Here is a 27,847-nt window from a genome sequence, read left to right as displayed (position 1 = left end):
AAGTATTTTCTTACCAACATACCCTTTGGTAGAGCTTCAGCATGGTGCTATTTTTATGCACCACTTTAAGTACAGGGGTTCATTTGTGTTTTGTGGGTGAACAGTCAGTCGGCAGAGGGGACATTTCCTAACCCGATAAGGGGGAAACAATTTCACCGAGACTCTAGGCATTCAAGAGTTATGGTCTTCTACTGTATCTCTTTCTTTTTTTTTTTTTTTAAAGATTTTATTTATTTATTTGACAGAGATCACAAGTAGGCAGAGAGGTAGGCAGAGAGGGAGAGGAGGAAGCAGGCTCCCTGCTGAGCAGAGAACCCGACGTGGGGCTCGATCCCAGGACCCTGAGACCATGACCGAGCTGAAGGCAGAGGTTTTAACCCACTGAGCCACCCACGCGCCCCTGTATCTCTTTCTTCTACGCAATTTGTTTTTTCTCAAAATCTAGCCTGTAAACCTCCTTGCAACAGAATTACCTGAACAGCTTTTCAAATGCAGATTCCTGGGCCCAGTCACTGCTGAACTGAGATCTCTGGGGCAAGATCAAGAATTGTATTATTAGCAAACACTTCGGTGATTCTGGTGTTGGAGAACCGCTCCCCTTATGTTGGGTAGAGGAATTGTTCTCAAGGTGTGCCCCTGGACCTAGAGCATCAGCATTGCCTGGGAGCTTATTAGAAATGCAAATTCTTGGACCTCACCCTATACCTTACTGAATCTGAAAATTCTGGAGGGCGGGGAGCTCAGCAATCTGTTTTAGTAAACCCTCCAGGTGATTCTGATGCTCACCAAAGTCTGAGAAGCATTGGAGTATGTATGTAGGTCAGGTTCCTTCTCTACTTTTTTACAAGAGTAAGAAAAGTACTCGTCAAGAAAAAGACTCATTAAGAGAGAATCTGATGAATTACAGACCTGAACCCCTGAAACAAATAATACATTATATGTTAATTTTTTTAAAAGATTTAAAACAAAGAGAGAAAGAATCTGATTCATTTGCAATGCTTGGGTTTTCTCTGTAACCAAGAAATCTTGGTTGGGATTGAACTTTAAAAGGAGATTTAATCTAGGGGCACCTGGGTGGCGCTTTGGTTGAGTGTCCTGCTCTTGGTTTCGGCTCATGTCGTGATCTCAAGGTCGTGAGATCGAGCCCCACCTCAGGCTCCACTTGCTTGATATGGAGTCTGCTTAAGACTCTCTCCCCGCCTCCCACTGCCCCTACTCCCCAAACATGGGTTTGGGCACACACTTTCTCTCTAAAATAAATAAATCTATTTTTTTTAAAGATTTTATTTATTTATTTGACAGAGAGAGATCACAAGTAGACAGAGAGGCAGGCTCCCTGCTGAGCAGAGAGCCTGACGAGGGACTCGATCCCAGGACCCTGAGATCATGACCTGAGCCGAAGGCAGCGGCTTAACTCACTGAGCCACCCAGGCGCCCTCTATTTTTTTTTTTTTTAAAGAAACTGAATCTAGTCCCCCCATCCCTCTCTCCCTCCTTCCTTCCTCTGTCTCCCTCGCTCTCTCCCTCTCCTCCTTCCCCCACTCACCTCTTTCTCTCTCTCTCTTCCTTTCTCATGTGCCAGGCACTGGGCTAGGGATTGAAGATGCAGTAGTGAACACAAACTACAGTTCCCTGTCCTCTTGGAATTTACACTCTAAGGGAAGGGCATATACCAAATGATTACACAATAACTCTGAAATTTTAATTCTTTTTTTTTTTTTTAAAGATTTCACTTATTTATTTCACAGAGAGAGATCACAAGTAAGACTACATGGAAGAAATTGAGATTGGTTGATAATGCAAATAAACAGCCTCAATAATGGGTGATAGCTGAAGGGCTGACATCCTAGAGGAAAATCTCTAGGGTCCCACCCTGAACACATTTTCAATTATTTTAAAAAGGCAAGATAGAGGCGCCTGGTGGCTCAGTGGGTTAAAGCCTCTGCCTTCGGCTCAGGTCATGATCCCAGGGTCCTGGGATCAAGCCCTGCATCAGGCTCTCTGCTTAGCAGGGAACCTGCTTCACCCTCTCTCTCTGCCTGCCTCTTTGCCTACTTGTGATCTTTCTCTCTCTCTGCCAAATAAATAAATAAAATCTTTTAAAAAATAAAAAATAAAAAGGCAAGATAGATAACCAGAGGGCTTCCCTTAACTGTGAGCCCAGAGCAAGTCAGTGATGTGATATGGTTGTACACAAAGCACGTAAAACTTTGATAATTGCCTTGCTAAAATCTAGATACAGGATGTCTCCAACAGCCTTCTAATCTGCCGATCTAGTATGTCAATGCAATGGAAATGGGTTAGCCTGTCCTCACTGGTTCTAGTAATCACCACTTCCTCTGTCTGTTGACAAACAGTCTTTTAATATTTATTGACAAGTCAAGAATGCATGAGATGCACTACTTGTACTCAAATGAGGAATGCAGCCCTTTTCTATGTGGTTAAAAATTTCTATCAAAACAATATCTTCGGGGCACCTGGGTGGCTCAGTGGGTTAAGCCTCTGCCTTCGGCTCAGGTCATGATCTCAGGGTCCTGGGATCGAGTCCCTCGTCGGACTCTCTGCTGAGCAGGGAGCCTGCTTCCCCCTCTCCCTCTGCCTGCTTCTCTGCCTACTTGTGATCTCTCTTTCTGTCAAATAAATAAATAAAATCTTAAAAAAAACCAACAACTATATCTTCACTAGAACACCTTTCTTCCATCCATTCGAGAAGTCCTTCATATCCTCCGAGCGAGTCTCACATCTTCATATTTTCACCTAGAGCAATACCGTTGTAATTCATCCTCAGATCCGTGGATCTCCATGGACAGCACATTTTTTTCTTGGCTTATTCTTCCTCTCTTCTTGGTAGGCCTGTATCCACTAACACAAGTAAGATTTAGTCAGTAGATGGATGTATTTTTTAAAATACATTTTCTTTTCTTTTTTAAAATTTTCTTAAAAGATTTGATTTCTTTATTTGTCAGAGACGGGGAACGCAAGCAGAGGGAACAGCAGACAGAGGGAGAAGCAGGCTTCCTGCTGAGCAAGGAGCCCAGTGCAGGGCTCCATCTCAGGACCTGGGTTCACGATCTGAGCCTAAGGCAGATGCTTAATTGAGCCACCCAGGTGTCCCAGTAGCTGTATATTTTAGTCTAGAAGTTTACAAAATACAACTCAGGGACTTCTAAGTAATCCTAAGGTTGATGCTCATAGAGTTGTCATTTATAATATGACAAATATTTGCTTGGTTGGTTATGAATATATTTTTAAAATAATGTAATAAAAAATGTTATTACCATTTCATGAGCACGGACGCCATTCATTTGCAGTTCCAGTGAGGGGTTTTCTTTTGTTTTGCTTTTAATAACATCACATTCTGTCTGATCCTGTTTACTCACATGTTAAATGAGTGGTTTGGACTAGATGATTCTTTTTTTTTTTTAATTTAGTTTATTTTTTGATAGAAAGAGCATGAGTTGGGGGAAAGACAGAGAGAGGGAGAAGTAGACTCCCCGCTGAGCAGGGAGCCCGACGCGGGGCTCGACCCCAGGACCCCAGGATCATGACCTGAACTGAAGGCAGATGCTTAACTGATTGAGCCACCCAGGTGCCTGTATATGATTCTAAACTTTGAGAAGGAAAGGAAACTTTAAAAAATAACTTAAAAATTAAACCACGATACACACACCCGTGCAAACATACACACATGTTCCCGTGCATACATGTCAGACTGGTTGGACGATTAACTGCATTATCCAGGTGCCCTACCTCTCTTATTTTTATAAAAACATGTGAATCTACAATTACCTCATAATAAAAAGTTTAAAAAATTAAACCATAGAGTGTTATTACAGGACTTTGGAAATACATAGGCCTGACTTGACCACTTACTAGCTAAAACGAATTGTTTTGTCTTTCTGAAGTCAGTTTCTTTGTCAGCCTTAAAGTGGGAATATTAATTCTTCCCTAAGGGGATTGCTGGAAGGATTATATGAGATGGTGTGTGTAAACATCTTCTGTGGTTCATACTTAGATTGACAGGATTCAATAAACATTGGTTGCTTTGTGTTTCTTCTCCTGTGCCGTAGAGAAGAAACTAGGGCAAGCAGCCTTGCTGCGCTCTCCCAGAAAGGAAGACTTATGACCTGAAGCTGAAGACAATTTAGAAGTATACATTAGTGAGATGAACCCCATAGCAGTGTAGTGAGTTAATGCTATTACATAACTTTTACAAATCACCAGGCGGATCAGCTAACATGACTTGGCGCAGTGAACCGATAAAATAAAATAACAGCGCCACTTCCAAACCCAGCCTGAGTCAGGGAGTCCCAACCCAGCAGCCAGAGTCAAAACCCAGAATGACTGCATAGGTCTTAGAGCTTTGGCGTTTCGGTTGACTCAGACGTGCTGTAAATCTGTGCCAGTGGAAAAAAACAAAAGCTGGTTCCCTGGATAACTGTTCCCCCGAGGGGCCTAGAGAAACTTTCTTTTCCTTGCAGAACCCATAATCATGTCTCCCAAATATGAGTTTTCCATGTGACTGCACAGATGAGAAATAGGGAGAGACTAAGGTCCTGAGGATGTGACTGTTGAATGAATGGCCAAGATGTGTCTCCCATGTGTCTTCTAAAATGTTTAGAATTTACCAGGGATCTGTCCTTGCCCCCGATCTCATGAATATTTTTATCAGTGAGTTGGGTAGAAGTGACAGAAGGCAAGCCCACCAAAATTTTTAATGATACAGAGGGGAAAGGGAGTTTGGAAACAGAATTATAATTATAAAATGATTTTGGCCGGCTCTGGGGCACTGAGTTGATCATAGTAACTTGTCATTTATTAGGGGTTACGTTAAAACCTGTACCTCAACATCAAAAGCAGAAGTACAGTTTAGGAAAGGATTAAATTGACAAAAGTTTTATATGAAAAATTGTAGGGATTTTATTTGCCTATAAGAAAGGTATGAGTCAATGGTGTGATGTGTTTGTGTTAAAAAAAAAAAAGAAGAAGAAGTTAAGGACCAGAAAAGGGAACATAATCTTTTACTTTACATAATTTGCGCAAGCCAAATTTAGGATGATATTGATTAAATGGAATTGGTTACTAAGGGAAGGAAGAAAAAAAGAGAGCTAAATTTAAAAGATCCCCAAAACTATATTGTTTAAAGAATGGTTGAGGGAAAATACGGATATTCAGCTATTTTTTTTTAGAGTTAGCATATAGAAGAGGAGTAAACTTGTCTATTTTGCTCTGAAAAGCAGAAATGAGATTAATGAGAGTTCATGGAAACAGATTTTGGCTCAATAAAAGGAAAAATTTTCAAATAATTAGAGGAGTCCCATGACTATTTCATAAATTGTGAGCTCTCTGTCACTGGAAACAGTCAAGCTAAGGCCAGATGAGCGTCTGGGATTCCGAAGGCTTCCAGCATGGAATGAGAACTCCGGCTAGGTGACCTTTAAGACCACTTCCAGCTCTTATAGTCTATGGTTTAAGTAAGCGTGAATGCCAAGGCCGCCCCTGACATGCCAGACCTACTTTTTCAACTCTTGGCTCAGATTCTGACCAGCTGTGTGACCTTCAGCTAAGAAATTAACCTTTATTTTCTTTCAGTTTCCTTGTCCGCCAAATGAGGGATCTGGATTTAATGATGTCTAAGTTCTCTCCAGCACATCTGTCTCCTTAAGCATTCTCATAATGATAACGTGTTGGGAAAGTACATGGAGCTGATAACCTGCCATTTTTCTAAGTCAACCTACGAGGAGAAGGTTTAACAACCAAAATCCGTGGTTGATTCTGGGGACCCCTGGACTAAACTCTCAGCTGTTGTTGGCAGGAGAGTGGGTGATTGTGATCCTGGAATTCTGTTCTCATGAGATCGATGGCAGGAAGTTGATCAAATAACTGATAATCCGTTTTTTCTCAAACACCTGTACATTCTGGCTGGGTTCAGCAACGCCTCTGCAAACAAGTTAGAAGAAATGAAGATCGTATTACCATCGCAATGCAGTTCTATCTTTCACAAAGCAAACCTTTGTTCTTTATTTCCTTAATGATCTGGCAGTTGCTGTCGAGTTTGGCTTACCATCATAAAAGCTAATATCCATAAAATGGATTTTATATGCCAGGTACTGTTCTAAAAGTTTTGTAGAAGTTAATTAATCAGATTATAACCTGAAAAATCTAATGATGAATCAGTAGAGTAGATCCCTTTTTTTTTTATCCCTGTGGAAAAGGAATAGTTAAAATCCAGTTTAAATCCATCCTAATGGTAGAGAGTCGAGAATTCAGCTCCCTGCCCTCATTCGCTTTCTTGCTGATGTTCAATTACCCTAATTTCCTGTGTGGTTCATCTGATTACTAACCCTTCTCTTCCCTGTCTAGATTAAGGTGTCTCATCCACCACTACTACATTCCAGCTCTTCTCTCTCCTCTTGGACTTCTCTCTGACTCCCACATCATTATCTCCAAATCCCATTTCTTTTTTTTTTTTTTTTTTTTTAAGATTTTATTTATTTATTTGACAGAGAGAAATCACAAGTAAGCAGAGAGGCAGGCAGAGAGAGAGGAGGAAGCAGGCTCCCTGCTGAGCAGAAAGCCCGATGTGGGGCTCGAACCCAGGACCTGGGATCATGACCTGAGCCGAAGGCAGCGGCTTAACCCACTGAGCCACCCAGGCGCCCCTCCAAATCCCATTTCTTCTGTAATTTTTTTTTTCTAAAGATTTTTGCAGGGACGCCTGGGTGGCTCAGTTGGTTAAGCAGCTGCCTTCGGCTCAGGTCATGATTCCAGCGTCCTGGGATCGAGTCCCGCATCGGGCTCCTTGCTCAGCAGGAGCCTGCTTCTCCCTCTGCCTCTGCCTGCCATTCTGTCTGCCTGTGCTTGCTCTCTCTCCCTCTCTCTCTGACAAATAAATAAAATCTTTAAAAAAAAAAAAAAAAAAAAAAAAAAAAAAAAAAAAAAGATTTTTGCAAACACACATAGGGCGACTACCATAGTTTGCTTTGATGTAGTTATAGAAGGTATGAGTAGGGTTTCAAATATCTCCTCCAGTTGCTGAGGTTAGTAGGGGAAGAAATAAGTAAATTTATGCTTTTTGTAAGGACAAGAAGAATTTAAAACCTTATTCCCAGGCTTGCGGGTCTGGCAGTCCTCACTCCATCAAGTACCACATTTTCTTCCATCTCTTTGTTTCCTTGGGTTGGAAATGAAAACAGCTGTTAAAAATAAAAGCCCATGAGTCAATCTTGAATCTCAATGTATAATTACAGTTTCCATCTCTGTTGGTAAAGTCCCTCCCAGTGTACTGAGCCCCGTATCACAGCCCCCTTGTTGTCAATTTTATACCAAGACTTTAATTTGTGCTTTCCAAACCTCTAAGATTAAACAGTAAATCATTTGCCAAGCCAGAAAAAAAATAACAAGGAAGAAAATAATTTAAAAATTTGATTCTCAGACATGCTTTTTTTCTGATTAGATCTTGAGTGGATCTCTATGTCGATATTAGAAATGTCAGTTACTGTTCCACATTTTTGAAGGTAGAGATTTGGGGCTTTATGGTATCCTTACTGTGAAGAATGTTGCTTGAACTCCATAGAGACTATGCCTCAAAATGTATTTTCACTGTACCAGGTTGCTGAGGCCTATGACCTCGAAAACCAGTCTTAAAAGAGTCGTCTACAGCCCATCGATTATCACCTTCTGGAGAAGATTTAGCCTTCTCTGTTTCTGCCTTGTCCCTCCTTATCAACCACTCATTCCTTGACTGAGTAGTCCCATTGTCTAAAGCTCTGAAGGTCCCCAGCAAATCAGCAGCCTTCAACTGGCTAATCTAATTCGCTCTATAAATACAGATGATAGGCTATTAGCAAGGGGATTTCACGTCCTATAGGAGGAGAAGCGGGAGGCAAGAGATTTGGTGCTTTCAGTCACTTCATTTAGCCTTAGTTCCCCTTTCTAAGATTTGATTTCTTTATTGTTAGATTAGATTATGTCTATGATTCATTTCCCTGAAAAGATTATTATAATTCTGTCATCATTATATCCTCCAAGAGCTATCTTTGTGTATTGAAAAATTGCCTTGGTCAGTTTGGGCTGCTGTAACAAAAATACCACAGTCTTGAAAGTTTAAGATCAAAGCACTGGCAGGTCCAGGGTCTGGTGGGAAGATAGAAGTGGGGGGAAGAGCTCTCTTCTTATAAGGACACTAATCTCATCACGATAAGGGCAGTAATCCCATCATACCTTCCTGGCCTGATTACCTCCCAAAAGCTCTATCTCCAAATATTATCATACTGGGGATTAGGGTTTCAACATATGAATTCTGGGAGGGGGACACAAATATTCAGTCCATAGCAGAAATGAGGATATTGTTATGCACGTTGTGATTTGTGGAATTCTGGGAAGGCTGTTGAGCTCCTGCTTCCACAACCACACTTAAAATCCTGCTATTAAATATTTCCTCCCAGATAAAACACCTTTTAAAATCTAGTATGTTTGACTATGAAAAGAGTCCAGATGTCCATTGACAGATGAATGGATAAAGGACTTGTAATACACACACACACACACACACACACACACACACACACACACACACACAGTGGAATATTACTCAGCCATCAAGAAAAAGAAATCTTACCATTTGCAAAGACATGGATGGAACTAGAGGATATTATGCTAAGGGAAATAAGTCAATCAGAGAAAAAATTGTATGATTTCATTCATATGTGGAAATCAAGAAACAAAACAGAGGATCGTAGGGAAGGGAGGGAAAAAATGAAATCAGAAAGGGAGACACACCATATGAGACTCTTAACTATAGGAAACAAACTGAGGATTGGTGGAGGCAAGGTGGGTGGGGGGATGAGGTAACTGGGTGATGGGCATTAAGGAGGGCACCTGACATGATGAGCACTGGGTGTTGTATAAGACTGATGAATCCCTGAACTCTACCTCTGAAACTAATAATACTCTATGCATTCACTAATGGAATTTAAATAAAATAGAATAGAATAATAAAAAAAATAAAATCTAATCTATTTAGAAGGGCAAACCTGGAAAACTAGTTCCACATTTTTGAAGGTAAAGATTTGGGGCTTTGCGTAGATTTTGAGGTAGTATAGTGCGGTGCTGATACAGGGTAGTGTCGTCGGACTGGAATCAGACTGCTTGAGTTCACACACTTACGAGCTGTATGACCTGAGACAATTAATCTTTCTGGGCTTCTGCACCATCTATATAATCAAGATGATAACACTCAACGCAGAGGTTTTTGTGAGGTTTTAGTGAAACGTGTAACATGTTTAGAAGAACAGTATCTCATTACATGGTGGTTAGCCATTGTCATTCTTTGTTGGCATCAAGCAACATATTATATGGATGTCCTTTTGACAGAAAGTTGCTATCAAGTCGCAAAGAAATCAGAGTGTCATTCAGGGAATGGGGAGGGATTCCACGGGACACACAAAGCCTTGTGCAGGAACCGTCTGCCATAGTGAGGTGCTACATTTGGAAGCAGGAAGCCAGTAGGTGCTTCCATGCCCAAGGGAAGCATTTACAAGAAAGATAAGGGGAGATTCATCTGCTTCTCATCCTAGCCAGTCTGCCTAGCAATGGATAGACTGAATCTGCTGCTATGGGGAGCAAGAAGTGTGATTCAAATCTGCACATGAACTTTGAATTCGACACCTGCTTGATTTTTGTGTGTCTCATAATTTTCTCCCTCGTAGTATTCAGGTAATGTTAGGTCTCTTGAAAAACCATGGTAAATGTATAAGTAGTCTTCTCTGCTGAACACCCTTGCCTTTTTCTCTTAGATTACATGAAGCAGATGACGTTTGAAGCCCAAGCGTTTCTGGAAGCTGTCCAGTTCTTCCGTCAGGAGAAGGGACACTATGGCTCATGGGAAATGATCACTGGGGATGAAGTCCAGGTAACATGGCTCAGAATTTTGGATCCTCTTCCCTGTCTGTTGTGGGTGGTCAGAGTCATAAAACAAACAAACAAACAAACAAAAAAGTTGCAAGAACGGAAGATGTGGTTCCAAAGGCCATTTCTCGAATCATCTAGAAGCATTTGATCCACAAACTATTAGGGACCCTCTCCAAACACCTCCATACTGGGCAGTAAACAGGGCAGCTTGAAACCCTGCAACGGCAGTGAGGAGAGCTGCTTCTACTGCTTCTGACACAAAGCATGATTCTTTGAATTGGCCTCATGCTTCTAGACCATAAGCAAACATGAGCAGTGTGGCAAAGTGCATAGTGTGTGGTGGGGCCTTAGGTCAGTGGACTCGGGTTAAATCTTGCCAAGTTATTGGACCTCTTTTCATCTCGGGTTAGTCCTCTGAGAAAGAGAGTAATGATAATGTTTACCTTGCAGGGTTCTGAGCATTAAGTGAGATGTTGCTGGAAAACTCTTCGGCACATGCTTGTCTTTACTTATTGAATGATCTGTGAACGAAGTCAGGGAAGCACATTTTTATTTATTTATTTATTTATTTATTTATTTATTTATTTGACAGAGAGAGCTCACAAGTAGACGGAGAGGCAGGCAGAGAGAGAGAGAGGGGGAAGCAGGCTCCCTGCTGAGCAGAGAGCCCGATGCGGGACTCGATCCCAGGACCCTGAGATCATGACCTGAGCCGAAGGCAGTGGCTTAACCCACTGAGCCACCCAGGCGCCCCAGGGAAGCACATTTTAAAAGCATTGGACAGTTTTCTATTCATTTTATTTACCTCTTCTAGTTTTCTATCCCCTGTGGCCTGATATAATTTCCCATGACCTTGATTAAATGCTAGTCATGGGCTGAGTACCTCCATTGGCTTGGTACCAGGGACATTGCTACAAATCTCCAAGGAAACTGTGTCCATGAGAACACCAATCACATGGCTGATTCAGCCAGGAGGAGGAGGCTGGGTATGGCATTATTTAATTAGAGGCACACACGGTCCAACAATGCTATTCTTTAATTTCCCCTCATCTCCCCGAGTGCCTCTTTTGGGGGCCAGTGGAATTCGTTATTAGGAGACACTATTTGGAAGAGACCAGATGGGGCCTTGCCTTCGTATGGTCGTTAGACTTCTAAAGCCAAAAACATTTGCTTGTGATGATGGGGCTGTTCTTCATTGTTTAACCATATGACTCAGAAGCTTCTTTTTTTCCCCTCCCCTTTGGAGGATTCTAAACTCATTTATTTCTCAGCCTGAGACTTTTTCCAGCACTTTAGCCAATTCTTGGTTTCTGATATTTGGGGGAAGCACATCCATTTATCAACCTGAGAGGATTAAGCACGAACTGTGCTTACGCCGAAAAGAAAAATGAAAGCAAAAGGGAGGCTGACGCCTTTGATGCTGATTAGCCTACCATGTAAACCAACATATTTAAGATATACACCAGTATTAAAATGCCTTTGTGTAATGCTTTTTAATGCTCAAATCCTAATTCTGTTCGTCTTACTGATCTCGTGAGGTTACCCATATCTCCATTCTGTAAATGAGAAAGCAGAGGGAGACATATAGCAGTCAAGTGATTCGTCCAGGTTTAGTCACTGAACAACTATTGAGCCGCTATATGCCAGGCACCATGCTGGGTGCCAGTGACCCAGAGATGGGCGGGACAGGACGGTCGGTCCCTGACCCATGCAGTTGATAGCTTTATGGTCACATGCTAAGTGGACAAATGGCGGAGGAAATGATGGCTTCCAATTTCTGGTCCAGTGAAGATCAACACCCACTATGGGAGTCTACCAAGTTCAACATTTTCTTAACTCCTCAAGTTTACCTATGCTCCTTGCTTGATCTTTCCTTTCATTTGAAATCTCATGACAGCTCACATGCCTTCATGATGCCATTGAAAGCAGGTACTTAATGAATCCTTTCTTCGCATGGAGTATCATGTTTCTTTTGTTGACCTTCTGCCTTTTGTTTTGGGTTGATAGGTGCGAAGCGCTAGAAGGTGCGAGAGAACTAAATGACTCATCCCTTGCCATCGTGGTGAGGCAAGGCATACCTAGAAACATCCAGAGAACAAGGCAGCGTTAGAACTGTGTGTGGCTCTGCACATATATGGACATCATAAAGCATTAGCACCAGGCAGTGATAGGAAGGTGCTAATTTTGCAGTATAAAAAAAAATACCCTAAGTGGGAGAGCAGAACAAAACAAAACAAAAACAGAGAAGAGATCAGTAAAAGCTGGAGATTACCAAGTGACCCAGTGAGAAATTTTGCTCCCCCAGGAGTCTGAGTATCTATGGGGAAATCAGACTCCTAAAGTGTGAGCACTGAAGGGCATTTCAAGGAATGTCTGTCCAACACCCTCCAAGTGAAAGGAGGAACATTCAGAGAGGTTGGCTGAGGTCGCAGAGCCAGTCTGGGATGGAAACACATCTTGAGCCATGTCTGGCTCTGCCTGGAGAAGCAGGTGAAAGGAAATGGAAGGACGTGGCTCCAAAATCCCCATCTGGGGCCCACCGTGGGAGGCTTCCGTGTTACCTCACGCGTGGAGCTGAAGCATCGTCTGTCCTAACGCTCACCAGAAAAAGAGATTAGGAGCCAAAAAACAGCTACCAAGTAGTTGTAGGAAATGGCACGACATAACCGAGTTTGAGAATATGACATCTTTTGTTTAAACCACTGGATTTATTTGCACTTTTTTCATATCTGCTGAGCATTTGATCATCATTTTGTCTTAACCCCCTCTGCCTCGGGGCCTGGTACTCAGAAGATGTTCAGCATTGTTAATTATTATCTTCATAGTAATGACTCGCGTAGCAAGTCTGGGGGGCCCTCGTGGCGGTGGTTATTTGTCAGGCAAGTGTCCAAGCAGAGCAAATATCTTAGGATAATTTGCCGGCAGGTGATTAAGGTGAAAATATCTATATACTAGTGGGGCGCCTGGGTGGCTCAGTGGGTTAAATCCTCTGCCTTCAGCTCAGTTCATGATCACAGGGTCCTAGGATCGAGCCCCACATCGGGCTTTCTGCTCAGCGGGGAGCCTGCTTCCCCTTCCTTCTCTGCCTGCCTCTCTGCCACTTGTGCTCTCTGTCTGTCAAATAAATAAATAAAATCTTTAAAAAATAAATAAATAAATAAATAAATAAAATAGAACTCAATTTCTTGAAATATTATATGGGAAAGACTAAAAGAAAACTATGACCTACCCAAATGGAGTATTTTTTTTTCCTTTGGCCTTCGTAACATTTTCTTCTTTCCCAACCCCTTATTGCTTATGCTCAGACTCAAACTAATATCTGCAAAAGGATGAGTTAAGCAATTATTATGACCCTGAATTTAACACTTTCAACTAAGATAATACTTCCCATTGATTTTAAGTCCCGCCTCCATCTCCTTGTTTTCCTAGCTCATTCTCCCGATGCTACACTTCCATCAGTCTTGGGCAGATATGTTCCAACTAAGGACTTACGCCCCTGAGCAGGACACGGGCAGGATCCGTGTTATTAATGACCTACTTGAATCTAATTGTTGGACCTGCTAATCTCCATGGAATTCACACATATCACGTTCCTCTCAAATTCCTCAAAAATTCTGGTTCACCTCTTGACTGCTTCCAGAGAATGGTTAAGGAAGAAAAACATTCCCACCAATGAATTACCAGGACTTGGGGAAATCCTATCCCCATTATAATCTTTGTCACACCACAAAGTTCTACATCGCAGGTGACAGGACTCCACTCCCCACACTGACCTGAGCAGCCTTCTCTCCCAGTAGCCCCCAGGCACAGGGGGATTGGACGACTCACCCACCTTTACCCTGGGAGTGTGCTCCTGGACCCTTCAGCTAAAATGTTCCACCCTGCTCTAACAGGGTGAAAGGCAAGATCTTGGTGAAAGGCAAGATCTTGGTGAAAGGCAAGATCTTGGTGAAAGGCAAGATCTAGTGAGCTCATGACCATTTTCACTAGCATGAGGCTGACCAGTGACCTCAGGAGGAGATCTTCTGTAATTCCCAAAGCCTATTTTGAATTTGTATGAGAAGGAGGTCAATTATTTTGTGCAAATATTATTTTAAATTTATAGAACGGATGTCAAATGATTCTCCATTCCCCAAATTACTCTTTTTCTTTTGTAAATCTTGTCTTGCAGGCTGATATTGAAAAATATGCTGTGAACCCCAAAAGATTCATAGTAAAACTGAATCTGAAAAGCAAATCTCCAGTTCGTGGGGAGGTGGTTGGTTAAAGAAGGAGAAGTTGGTGTTACATGGAGCATTGTAATATGTGGACATAGAGAACATGGTCAGATTTAAAACACACACACACACACACACACACACACACACACACACACACACACACATTTTCACAGAGCCAACCAAAATTTTAGGAGTGACTTGGGAGCAGACTTTTTTTTTTTTAAGTTCTGAAGACTTTGGATCCCCTCACCCATGTTCTGCTCACCCCCTAAATGTCCAGTTGTTCCAAGTGTTTGTTGCTCCATTTTTTCTCTAAATTTTAAGGATGATGGAGGTGGGGTTCAGGGGACAGCAGGGACAAAGAGCATGAAGACACACAGATCCCAAGGGAGCTTGAGGAGGCGTGATGGTCTCAGAGGACACATCAAGACCTCAAGCCACCAAAACCAAGTCATGAGATTGCTAATGACACTCTTATCCGTTATTAAAATTTTGCCTTTTATCTTAAATGCACTAGATTCTTCTAGTTTCTGAAGAAGTGTGAATATGAGGAATTTTTCCTTCTGATGGTGAACCGTTAGCAGACATTACCGTTGTTCGCAGATATTCAAGAATGTTTACCCTCCAAGATTTTCTTTAGTTGAGATTTCTGTAGCCTCAGAACCAGAATGAAACTATCAGCTAACGGATTTGATGTAGCCGGGACAATCTTAGGTTGCCAGGATCAGTACGGCCAATCATGACAACGTTAGCTGGCCCGATGCTCAGATTGACCAGTCTCCACCCAACTCACTCTGGGCCTGTCTTCCTCTCCCCAGATCCTGAGTAACCTGGTGATGGAGGACCTCCTGCCAACCCTTCAGACGGACCTTCTGCCGAAAATGAAGGGGAAGAAGAATGACAGAAAGAGGGCCTGGCTCGGCGTAAGCCATGACTTTGCTATGTGACTGTGCTATTCAAAAATGAACATCCCTTTCCCTCCTTTTTTTTTTAGGGCAGTTTCTTGGTTTCCTTCTTTCTTTCTCTCTCCCTTCCTTCATTCCTTCCTTACCTTACCTTCCTTCCTTCTTTCCTTCTTTCTTCTCTTCCTCCTCCTCCTCCCCACCCCTTCTCTCTCCTCCCCATCCTCCTTTTTTTTTTTTTTTTTTTTTAATAATTCCTTCCCTGGGTGGAGAACTGCCCACCTTGACTCTGAGGACTAATCCAAACAGGCTCAAATCCGGGAAGAAAAATGAGTGTGCCTGCAGTCGTGTTTACGTTAAGAGAATCTGCGCTTAGCCCTCTCCGCTCTACTTGACTCCAGCAGGCGCTCGCACATGACAGAGCCCCGATTTCTGTGCTGTTCTCTGTTGCAGCTTCTTGAAGAAGCCTACAACCTGGTTCGACACCAAGTTTCAGAAGGATTAAGTGCCTTGAAGGAGGAGTGCCGTGCTCTGACGAAGGGCCTGGAGGGGACCATCCGTTCAGACATGGATCAGATCGTGAACTCGAAGAACTTTTTAATTGGAAAGATCAAAGGTCAGTGGAGATAATCCAGGCTCTTACAGCTAAATGAGCTGCACACACAGTCATATTTCATGATTTCAGAGGAAAACTGAACTGGCAGAATCGGGAAAAGCCGATACCGGGTGTAATGGTCATATGCTAGCAAGGGCTGGACCTTCCCCAGTAGGAAAGAGAGTTTGCTTCTTGCCTGTGGTGGTGCCTGAGTATTCTGATGCCCTACACACCACCCCTGTTGTGGTGCTTCTCACACTAATTGTATTGGCTTCTATGCGCGCCTCTTCTCCACCATAAGTTGTCTAAGAATAGGACCATGCAGTCCCTGTTTCACTCAGGCATACCCAGGGCTGAGTACCATGCCTGGTATATGCAGATTCTCAGCAAATACTTGAATGGATGAATAAATGGATTTTCTCTTCACAAGAAGAAAACTGGCTAAGCGTGGATAAATGTAGATTCTAGTCTCAAGGGCAACATGGCCGGTCAGGTGTACTTGGGAGGGTCACTTGACTTCCATGTGCCTTAGTGTCCTCCTCCGCAATCAGGAGGGAGGGTCCCTGAGATTGAGGTCTGTCAGCGTGGGCCCTGACCTGAATCGAGCCCACTGACAATTTCTGTAAATAGCATTTTATTGGGACACAGCCGTGCCCCTTCAATTATGCATTGCCTGTGGCTGCGTTCATGCTACAGGGAAGAACTGAGTAATCGGAACCGAGACCTCCTGGACTGCAAGATTACGCATGTTCTCTCTCTGGCCTTTGGCAGAAAAGTGGTTGCCTGTGCCCTCACAAGAGGCCTGATAGGGCGGCTAAGGAATTCCACAGGATAACATGTTATCGGCTGAAATGTATAGTTAATTCCTACATCCCAACAAGCACCGCACCCCGAAAGTCATTTCCGAGAAGCACATGGACTCCTCTGGCATGGTTTAGCGACAGTCTTCTTACATTGTCATTTTTCAGATTCTTTTTTTGAAGATTTTTATTTATTCATTTATTTGACAGAGAGATCACAAGTAGGCAGAGAGGCAGGCGGGGTGTGTGGGGGGAGAAACAGGCTCCTCGCTGAGCAGAGAGCCCAATGCGAGACTCGATCCCAGGACCCTAAGATGACCTGAGCAGAAGGCAGAGGCTTAACCCACTGAGCCACCCAGGCGCCCTCATTTTTCAGATTCTTCACTCATTTGCTCATCTGCTCGCTCACTCATTTAAAAAAATAGGTACTAGGTGCTTTCTGAGCAAGGTGCTGGGGCTTTAGCAATGAACAGGGGACCTAGTTCCTGTACTCAAGAAACTTAGCACCTGACAGGGGCTGTCTACTTGATGGATTACGCTCTGCCTTTCCGGCCCCATTCACACCGCAGCCCAGCTCTCCTCTGAGCCCTTCCAGTGGTTCTTCTGTGAGAGAGTAGAGAGCGGGCTTGACGGCGGCATGGGGGTGCGTGTCTGTTTCCGTGCGGGTCTGTCCATGCCGTACCCTCCAAGGCACAGACAGATTAGCCTCAGCACTAGGTGTTCACTATTTTCCATGTCTCTCATTCCTCTGTTAGCACAACTGATGGAGAATTGACTATATTCAAGTGCTTGTATAACTTAAAACCTCCAGCACCCAGCTCCCCAGTCACGCCTGAATTCAACCAATTTCTCTCTCTCTCTCTTTTTCCTAGTCTCTGTGGCTCCAGTATATCCCACATAAAATGGAAAAACACTCTGCCCTAGACTAGTCTTTGTCTCCTAAAAGGAACTTTGAAAGGAAGTCACGATCAAGTCTTTTTAAAAGGGAATATCAGAAGCACATTTTAACTGAGGCTCTGGTTCTCCATCTTTTAAAACAATAAAGTACAGCTGAGTCTTGAACAACACAGGTTTGAACTGCACAGGTCCACTTATGGGGGGGTTTGGATAAATACAATCCAGTACTATAAACATATTTTTTGTTCCTTATGATTTTCTTAGTAACATTTTATTTTTTCTAGCTTATTTTTTTTTAAAGATTTTATTTATTTGACAGGGGCAGGGCGGTCACAAGCAGGCAGAGCGGCAGGCAGAGGGAGAAGCAGGCTCCCTGCTGAGCAGAGACCCTGATGGATGTAGGGCTCGATCCCAGGACCCTGTGATCATGACCTGAGCTGAAGACAGATGCTTAACCGACTGAGCCACCCAGGAGCCCCTTCTCTAGCTTATTTTATTGTAAGAATACAGGATATAACACCCACAACATAGAAAATATGTGTTTGTCAACTGTTTATGTTATGGGTAAGGCTTCTGGTCAACAGTAGGCTATTAGGAATTCAGTTTGGGGGAGTCAAAAGTTATACACAGATTTTCAACAACGGGGGGGTGGACAGCACCCCTAACCTCTGCATCGTTTAAGGATCAACTGTATACTTCGGACTACGTCAGTAAAGGGCTTTGGGTTTTGAAAGAGCTTTGGGAGTACTAAGCAGTGATCTTCCTGTTTCCTCCCAAATGACTCTTGACAGTCAAGCAACCAATCTTTAGTCCTGTCCGACAAGTATTTCTTCCTTCAGTAAGCATTTATCCTGCGCCTGCTGAATACAAGGGCTACGAGGAGTCAAAGAAGACAACATGATTTCACAACAGGAGGATATGAGGCATGTTACAGATTCTGAAACAGGGGGAAAAGATGGGAAAGGTGCCACTGGAGAAGCAGGAACTGAGGACACTGTGGTTCCCAGCCAGGAAGTAGGTCAGCTTCAAAAAACACTGCGGGCTCCTATAACAATAGCGCTGTTTTCTTGCTGGTTAATGGGAAAAAGGATGATGCCGGCAGGTGGGACGAGGGCTCACAGCTAGTGAGGGCTTCCCGAGGGCGACCTACAGTTCCAAGCACCTGAACACAGTCAGCCCACGTCATCGTCACCCCAACCGCCAGGAGTCATTCATCCCATGATCCCCACCTACCCGATAAGAACACCGAGGCAGAGATTAAGTAACTTGGCCCAGATTCCAAAACTGAGTCAGGTTCCAAACCCCTCTAATCCCAACACTTTCCGTCTTTGTCCCTCTGCTCTGTGGCTCTGCCACAGCGCCCCTAACTTTGGGATGGTTTGTGAGTCCATATTTATCACAACTGTGTCTCTACACGCTTGGAAGTTAGCAGATCATGTCCCGGTGGGGTGTCAAATGTATGCCCTCCAGAAGGAAGCAGCGACAGGCGGCCCACCACTCAGGGAGCTCGGTGGTGGTTCCAAGGGCCTGCGACTGTCTGCGTGGGTGAGGTGTATACTGGGTCTTGAATGGGTGAGGGAGATGTTCACAAGCAGAGGAGGAGGAGGAAGGAAGGCCCAGCTGAAAGGAGCACAAAAAAGGCACAGAGAGGAGGCTGCAACCCGCACTGGCACACAGGCATCAGCAGGGAGCAGGCAGAGGAGAGCAGGGTCGCCATGGCCCCTGCCTGTGTCCGTTTCCTCCCCACTCAGTAGGTGAATCTTCACCAGCCGCCACTAAATCTTTACTGCATACGACCTGTGTTCATGACTAGTCTGAAATTTCTATTAGGCGCTTTTCAAACAGTTCTTCTCTCCAAGTTCATTGATAAAAAGGTCCTTTATTTTCCTGACACACAATTTTGCATTTTGGTATCAAGCCAGTCGTTTTTAGAAGTCACAGATCATTTCATATTTAAATCATACAATCAAAAGGGGTTTTTTTCCCCTAGCAGTTCTATGACCTCTTTAATATTTTATATACCAAATATTTGTGAGTTATTCATAATATGAATAGTCATATCAGATTCTCCAACGAAGGGGCAGTCTGATCCTCCAGACCTGTGAGATATTTCTGCAAACCGAGAGAAGAATGGGCCCCATTCATCTCGCTGTAAGCACATTATTTGCCAATGAAGGATTAAGAAATACACTTGAAGTGTAGTCCTTGATCCGTAAGTTAAGGTGTGACTTTGGTCAAGCCCTGGGACATCTCCAGGCCTTTGATTTTCCATGTATAAAATGGAAGGATTGAACACCCAGGTACGCTTGTCCTTCCGTTCTTGGTTCCGTGATACTGTGACAAGGGCCAGGTGACTTACCAGCGCCACAAAGCTAACCTTCCAGTGTACAGAGCAAGCTCAGGTCTTTTCCGGCTCAGCTTTCCCTCACTACATGTGCTTTCAAACCTGGCTAATCATGACCTTCACCTTAGCACTTTAAAAAAAAAAAATGCAGATTTCCAAGTCCTATCCGGACTTTATGCTCTTCCTCTTTTATTTATTTATTTTTAAAGATTTTATTTATTTATTTGACAGAGAGAGACAGTGAGAGAGGGAACACAAGCCGGGGGAGTGGGAGAGGGAAAAGCAGACTTCTGGCTGAACCGAGCTCAATGCAGGGCAGACGTGCTCACGACTGAGCTCCCCAGGCCCCCCAGTGTTCTTCCTCTTTTAAATCAAAGAGTAGGATTTGCCTCTGGGAAGTGTGGTTACACTTTTCATCTCTCTTTATGATTTTTCTGTGCTCTCTATATTTTTGTCATCATGCATGTTTTCTGTGATTAATGGGAAAAAATAGCCTTTTTAAAAAAAACTTGGGGGTAGGGGTGGGAGGTGAGGTGGTGTTTGTTTTCAATGGAATCTGTTTCTATACGCTCAAGAAAAAAACTGTGTTCAAGTTTTTAAAAAGTCTCTTGAGGAGGGGAAGGGGGAATTGAATTATATGAGCTGATTAACTCTTAGAGAAATTAATTAAAACTTAATAAGTTGTTATGTACAAATATTGAGTCATTACGTTGTACAGCTGAAACTGATATAATGTTATACCTCAATTTAAAAACTTAGTAAATCGTGTTTTTTAGAAGACAAATTATGCACCCAGAATGATAATGATGAGAGTTAAGAGGTGGATTGCCAGCATTTTCTGTTTTCTGTTAGGCATTGCGTGATCACAGGGACCAGCGAGAAAAGTGCACTTCATCCTTGGGCAGAGGAAAGCTTGGAGAGGGGAGGGATGGTTTGTTCCAATTCTGCAAACATGGAATGGTTTTCCCTTCTGGTGACTGCTGGCACAGGACTCTCTGTGCTGGTCTGTCTTGCTCATTTGAGCTTGCGTGACAAGTGGCTCTCTGGGGCACTGCCCACCCCTGGCCTGGCTCCAGGGACTTTGAACCCAATTTTGCCCATAATAAGTGATGGTTTTCTGCCTATTTCCTATCTCAGCCATGGTGGCCCAGCCCGCAGGAAGAAGCTGTGCAGAGAATGTGCAACCGTTCTTGGCGTCCATTCTGGAGGAGCTCATGGGGCCAGTGAGTTCAGGATTCAGTGAGGTGCGCTCACTCTTTGAAAAAGAGGTGGATGAACTTAGCCAGAATTTTCAGACCACCAAAGACAGAGCCCAGCTTAAGGAGGTAAGATATGGAGACAAGGAACTGAGTGTGAATGGTCTGCTTGGGGTTGCCTTTTCCTTGGGCCTTTTTCTGCATTTGTGCACTCTTTACTTTCTTCCTCCCTTCTACCCACTCCCCCCTTCTATCCATTCATCTATTTCTTCCATTCAGCCAGCCACCCCATTCATCTATCCGTTCACCTGATTTCCTTTATTAATGGTTTTCAAGTTGCAAAACTAATAATATGCTGGTGCAAGTGAAACTACATATTTTATATATGTATAAATATTACATATGTTATATATTATTATAATTATATATTATATATAATATATATTACATATATATGTGATATATATTACACATATATGTAATATATTATATATATATAGAGAGAGAGTATATATGGGCAAATTGATCACCCATGATGTGGAAAGATGTTAATGTTCAAAGACAATGGCCAAGAAAGAATTCTTGAAACGTCTTTGGTGCAAAAAAAGTGGCTTTATTAAAGCACGGGGACAGGACCCGTGGGCAGAAAGAGCTGCACCGGGGTCATGAGGACTGCCCCATTATATACTTTCACGTTGGGAGGACATTAGGGATGCGTAAGTCTCTGAGGAATTTTGGAAGCTAAGTTTCCAGGACCTTGAGGGGCTAGCTATTGTTAGGAAAGGATCATTTATTACTGTCTTATAAAAACCTGAGTCATGAGACCCTTCAGATGTATATCGGTGGGTCTCATGCTTGGGGGATGATTGCCAACTTGTGTCTTGGGGGGGTAGAGATAAAGGAAGTTTCCAAAGGCAAGTTTATGTGTTAAAGTGGACTCACAGGATCCTAGGCATTGGGCATAGATTGGCTTTGGCTCTTAGCGAAGAATTAACATTGAGTCCCTAGAATAACGTCATTCTGCATGTTCCAAGGACTTGTCAATGGGCTCTAAGTAGCAAGGAAATTTAATAATTTTTCTCTTGCTTTTGTTTCCCACATCAACCCATGTCCACCCCAACTTCTAGGCTACCTCTACTCCAGACCCCGTGAATTAACAAATACAAACTAACTTAGAATATGTTTTCACATGCTTGTTTCTTGTTCATACAAATATAGAAGTATAGATCCTCATTGATATAAATTTTGTTTGTTGATTTGTTTCCAAAAATACAGACTCATGATCAAAACAGTGTTTCTCAAAGTGTAGTCCCCGGACCGGTAGGGTCTTTCCCCAGCTATTAAAAGTGCAAATTCTCAGGCCCCCACCCACAATCTCCTGAGTCAGAAGCTCAGGGGGCTCCAGCCCGGCATTCTGTTTCACAGGCCTCCCCAGGATGTGAGGCACCCTCACGTTCAGGAAACACATCACGAGGCAGCTTGGTTTGCACTGGACACATCACTATCAGTCCCTAGATCAAACCAGATACCTCTCTCTTCTTTTTTTTTTTTACCTTTCTTATTTATTTATGCATGCATAAATATGTGACTATACATAAACAAGATACATTTCATAAATACTTTGAACTTTTCCTTTGCAACCTTTTTTAAAAACTTGCCTTTACCTTCTCTCCCTCCCCCACCACCCACCTTCCTTCAAGTAACCAGTGTTAATCTTAGCCTATACTATTCTGTACTTTTCCCCCTGCTTTTTTTAAAGATTTTATTTATTTTTATTTTTTGTGTAGTTTTCTTTTTCTTTAAAGATTTTATTTATTTATTTATTTGTCAGAGATTGAAAAACAGCAAGTGAGCACAAGCAGGGAGAGCAACAGGCAGAGGGAGAAGAAGGCTCCTTGCTGAGCTGGGAGCCTGATGTGGGACTCGATCCCAGGGCTCTGGGATCATGACCTGAGCTGAAAGCAGCTGCTTAACTGACTGAGCTACCCAGGCATCTCTAGATTTTATTTATTTATTTGACAGAGAGAGAGAGAGAGAGACAGCAAGAGAGGGAACACAAGGAGGGGGACTGGGAGAGGGAAAGCAGGCTCCCGCTGAGCAGGGAGCCTGACGCAGGGCTCGATTCCAGGACCCTGGTATAATGACTTGAGCTGAAGGTAGACGCTTAACGACTAAGCTACCCAGCCTTCCCCCTACTTATTTAGCTATAAAACATACACATTTATTGGCTGTTTTTTTTCCAGATTCTTTGCTTTTTAAAAAAATGGGATTGTATTACAAATCCCACTCTTTATCAGTGTTCTTATTCAAAAAAATACCTTGTGAAACTCTCAAGTTAGCTGCTTTAGCTTTGAATCATTCTTTGTAATGGCTACATAATATTTCATGTCTGAATGCACCATGATTTATTCAACTATCCAAATGTTGCTGACATCATGGAGAAAACTGTAATAAATAACCTTCCTACATAGAGTATACTCTGAAGCTTTCATTCCTGTGTGATGAATTCTCAAGACAGGTTTGCTAGGTTGAAAGGTGGGACTATTTCTCCTGTTAACAGATGTTTCCATTTGCATTTGAAAAAAAAAAAGGATTTAAATTTTACATTTCCATCCACCGTGTATGACAGAGGACTTTCTTCCCCAAATGCCCATCAGCATTAGGCATTACCACTCCTTTAAACTTTGGCCTGTCTGGTAGGAGCAAAGCAGCAACCCATTTTTCCTCTCTTGTCTGCTTAATTGTTATTTCTTAAAAATAGATGCATTTCATGTTGTGTGAGGAGGGACAAGTTTGATCCTGTGCGTTTTTTTTTTTTTTAAAGATTTTATTTATTTATTTGACAGAGAGAGATCACAAGTAGATGGAGAGGCAGGCAGAGAGAGAGAGAGAGAGAGGGAAGCAGGCTCCCTGCTGAGCAAAGAGCCCGATGCGGGACTCAATCCCAGGACCCTGAGATCATGACCTGAGCCGAAGGCAGAGGCTTAACCCACTGAGCCACCCAGGCGCCCCGATCCTGTGCGTTTGATCATTAATTCTACCTGGGTGTGGCTCCCCACAACTCCCTTCTCAGGGAGAGTGATGTGTTCTCTTTACAAACACAGTAGGAATGGGCCCTTTAGGAATTCCTACTTAGAGACACCTAGAACTCGAGCCTTGTCTCTTTTCTGTGACTTGAAAATCAGACAGCATGTCCTCTGTAATTCACAGTCACCCTGTGTTACTGCCCAGGTCTCCCTGGGCGTCCATTTTCAGCACCTGCCTGTCCTCTTTCTCTGCCCACCCCACCTGTTTCTTCTAGATATCCAGATTCAGGTTTTTAAATTATTTGAAAATCAGCTTGGAAAATAGAAAGCATTCTGTTGGCAAGGACACCCATGGTGTAAGAGTAGGTTGGTGAAAGCTGACGTCTTTAGCAGAGGAGGTCCGTTGCTGCCTTCTTGCTGGAAGCCCTATGGCTTCATTGCTTGTGTAAACCAGAGGGGCAAGGATGCCAGTTTTTTAACTGGATGCCTCTCCCAGGCCAGGTCTCTTCCTACCACCCGCCATAGAGAACCTATAGCAGAGGAAGCCCCCATGAACCCTGACAGAGCCTCAGAGAACTATGAAGATTCTGGCTTCATTCCTAGAGTCTCAGGGTCCAGGGGCACCCTGACTTTGTTAACGTAGGCTTTGGAGGTCCCCAGAGCCCAGCAGAAATTCCAGGTGCCAAAAAACCTACCTACCTAGTTCTCAAAGTCTGCAAGTCAGAGCCCAGAGTCCATCAGGAGCTAAGATTGGAGCCCCCAAATGCTTCCCTGGGTCCTCCCATCATCCAGTGGGTTCTTTTCAGTCTCTGCCCTAGCGATAGACCTGCCCCAGGGACCCCTGAAGGAGGCAAGTAAGACAATTGAAATGTCATAAATCTAGTGGCCTGAGAAGTGATTCACTCTACTAACATACATTTGATCATTTAGTATTTACGTAATACAGAATATGCATGTAATCTTGCTCCTGAATTTGAAGGTTTTTAATGTTTCCCTTCCCCAAAACATAGCATCTAGACCGGCTCATGAATCTTCCACTGGATTCCATGAAGATGGAACCTTGTTACAGTAAAGTCAACCTGCTCCAGGAGCGTTTGCAGGATCTCAAGAGCCGCTTCCGATTCCCCCACGTGGACCTGGTGGTCCAGAGGACACAGAACGACATGCAGGAGGTGGGAGTGGCCGGGGCCTCTGTGGGGGGTGAGGATGGAGATAGCAGAGAAACAAGGCGAGACTGGGGTGCTGGTGCAGCTCTGGCCAATGGGGCCCTTTTCTGTCGTCATCATGCTGAGTTGAGGATGTCCTTGGTCCTTCCATCTGGCTTCATCTTTCTTCCATGTTGATGAACATCAGAAAGAAAAAAAAAAATCTCAGGGAGATCCAGTAGCATTAATTGATAATTTCTTGATTTGTCAAACCAGCACTTTTAACCTCGGCTGCACATGAGAATTGTCTGGGGAGCTTTTAAGAAATGCTGACATCTCGGCCCCACTCCCAGGAATTTCCCCCATCCACATTCCCACTGCTTCTAATACGCAGCCAGAATGGAGAACTACCGGTTTACGTTAATTCCCTAACCCGGTTAAGAGTAAATCAGTCAATCAATCACAGCTTCATATTTGGATCTCTTGTGTCTACTTGGTAGTTTTCCTTTTCTCCCCCCACAAGGAACTTTTTCTCCACAAAGAAGCACAAATTCTTTCCATATTATAGTGCTTTCTAAATGAAGAAGGGTGTGACCACTGAAACCAGAAGAACTCAGTTCTATTTCAGGGGTGTCCTGGGGGGAGATCACTCAGGGGCTGGGTGCTGTGCCAGACGCCCCCGCTCCTCGGAGACAGATGCTCAGATAAGGTCACTACAGTGTTGAGAGTGCTGGACAAAGCTGTGTGTGCATGCTTTGGGATCAGAGGCTTCGGGAAGAAAGGAACACTTGTTCCTTAAAAGTTATAGGGCGGATTAAGTGAGACACCTTATTACCTTACCTGCGAGTTGTGAAGGATTAAAGATGGACTGGGGGAGCAAAATCGGGCAATGGTTTAACAGAAGTCCCTTTAGTCATACTGAACCCTGGTGAAACCGATACAGGTACGAATACAGAGAATGAGAAATCAGAATTGTTTCTGTTTCCTACCCCGTGGGCACATCAGCCACCGTGCCCACCAAACCCCATCCCGGCCTCCCTTCCAGCCCGGCAGAGCAAGGAAGAGAAGTGAGGGGGTAGGTGAAGCGCAGAGAGCTGTGCTGGACTGGTTTGCATCCCCCCAAAAGCGGAAGTGCAGGATTAAAGCTGCCAAGGAGTAAGTGGGGTTGCCCCCCACCTCCCTTTGTCAAGCCTACGGACTCATCCAGGACAGGGGTGATGACTTACAAACTAGGAGAGGGCGGTATTCTCAATCCCATGGCCTCCGTGGGTTTTGCAGCTCAGAGCATAAGAAGAAGAGAGGAGGGGAAAATACGTGTATGCATACGTGCAGAGGTGTGTGTGCGAGCGTGTAGTTCCCAGACTCTTACGGATCCCACTGGTGGCCCATTTATTTCATAACTAGGTAGGGGACTGAGGACCTGTTGCCCTGGATGGCCCCAGATTAGTGCCTGGGGAGGGGGTCTGTGATGGTCATCCCCTCCCTGCCCCGGGTGGAGACCCCAGCCTCTGACCAGGCGCTGTTCTGTGTCGCTTTCGGCTTCCAGCTGATGGAGAACGCGGTGTTCACCTTCCAGCAGCTGCTTTCCCCACACCTCCAGGGAGAGGCCGCCAAAACTGCAGTCGCCATCGAGAAGGTTAAGCTCCGAGTCTTAAAGGTAAAGCCGGTGTCTCCTTTGTGGGAAGCGTAAAACAAGTGTGACCCCCTGCTTCTTTTGTTAAGTGGAAGATGCCAAATTCTGGCTTTCACTCTCCCTGTTTGTAATCCTGCCCCCTTTCCCCGCGGAGGCAGCCATGGCTACCGCGCGGGGGGGGGGGGGGGGGGGGGGGGGGGGTGGGGTGGGGGTCGGGCAGGACTTTCGTGCCTGCTCTGCCATCTAGTGGCAGCCGTAGGGACCACAGGTCCCCGGGATTCTTGTCCATCGCTCCAAGGGACCTGTTCTTGATAGAATGATCGCACTTGATATTTATTGGCTGTCCACTCTAAGCAAAGCGATGTGATAGGTATTACAGAAAATGTAAAAATAGGCAAGGTACAGCTTCCTTCTTCAAAGAGTTTACAATATAGTAAAACCCATATAAATTAGCCAACATTTTTTAGAAAAATCAAAATCTCCTGGCAATGGAAATACGAGAGAGAGAGAGAGAGAGAGAGAGAGACCTGCCATATGAAATATTTGTTTCTTTGTTTTTAAAGATTCTATTTATTTATTTGACAGAGACAATGAGAGAGAGAACACAAGCAGGGGGAGTGGGAGAGGGAGAAGCAGGATTCCCGCTGAGCAGGGAGACCAATGTGGGGCTTGATCCAAGGACCCTGAGACCATGACCGGAGCTGAAGGCAGACACCCAAATGACTGAGCTACCCAGGTGTCCCTGAAATTGTTTTTGATGTGCTTACTGCTTAAGAATATATATCAAAATGGTTTTAATAATAGCAGTTTGCACATACATGATCTAGTTTTCAAGCTTTTTCGTTTTTAACCTATCCTGTTTTGTTTGATCCTCACAAGGACTTGTGAGATGATCAGAATATGTCTCCATTAAAAGATGAGGAAACTGACTCACTAAGAACTAGTGTGACTTACTTAAGCTCAACAGGCTAGTCAGTTGTGAGCCTAGAGCTAAAGCAATTCTTAAATTCAGTTCACTAATTTCTTAACTACCTATCCCCCTAAACAGTATCTTGGAGCAGAAGATCCCACAGAGCCTAGGAGGTGGCCCCTGAATTTTAGACCTAATCCTAATACCTCACAGGTAGTAGGAAACAGTGACAACCAAATCAATGAAATTAAAAGCAATATTTATGGG

General features: G+C 43.8%; 1 protein-coding gene across 1 annotated transcript in view; it reads left to right on the top strand.

Moving 5' to 3' along the window:
• NIBAN1 (niban apoptosis regulator 1) overlaps positions 1–27,847 on the top strand; it is a 156,859-nt gene that overhangs the window by 116,977 nt on the left and 12,035 nt on the right. Inside the window, exons 6-11 of the mRNA XM_047705130.1 lie at positions 9,798–9,913; positions 14,951–15,055; positions 15,488–15,650; positions 20,808–20,995; positions 24,903–25,064; positions 26,584–26,694. Of these exons, the coding sequence (XP_047561086.1) occupies positions 9,798–9,913; positions 14,951–15,055; positions 15,488–15,650; positions 20,808–20,995; positions 24,903–25,064; positions 26,584–26,694 (845 nt within the window). The remainder of the gene's footprint in view (positions 1–9,797; positions 9,914–14,950; positions 15,056–15,487; positions 15,651–20,807; positions 20,996–24,902; positions 25,065–26,583; positions 26,695–27,847) is intronic.

The sequence above is a fragment of the Lutra lutra genome, chromosome 15 (assembly GCF_902655055.1).
Source record: "Lutra lutra chromosome 15, mLutLut1.2, whole genome shotgun sequence".
NCBI lineage: Eukaryota > Metazoa > Chordata > Mammalia > Carnivora > Mustelidae > Lutra > Lutra lutra.
This window is presented reverse-complemented; position numbering and strand designations above follow the sequence as displayed.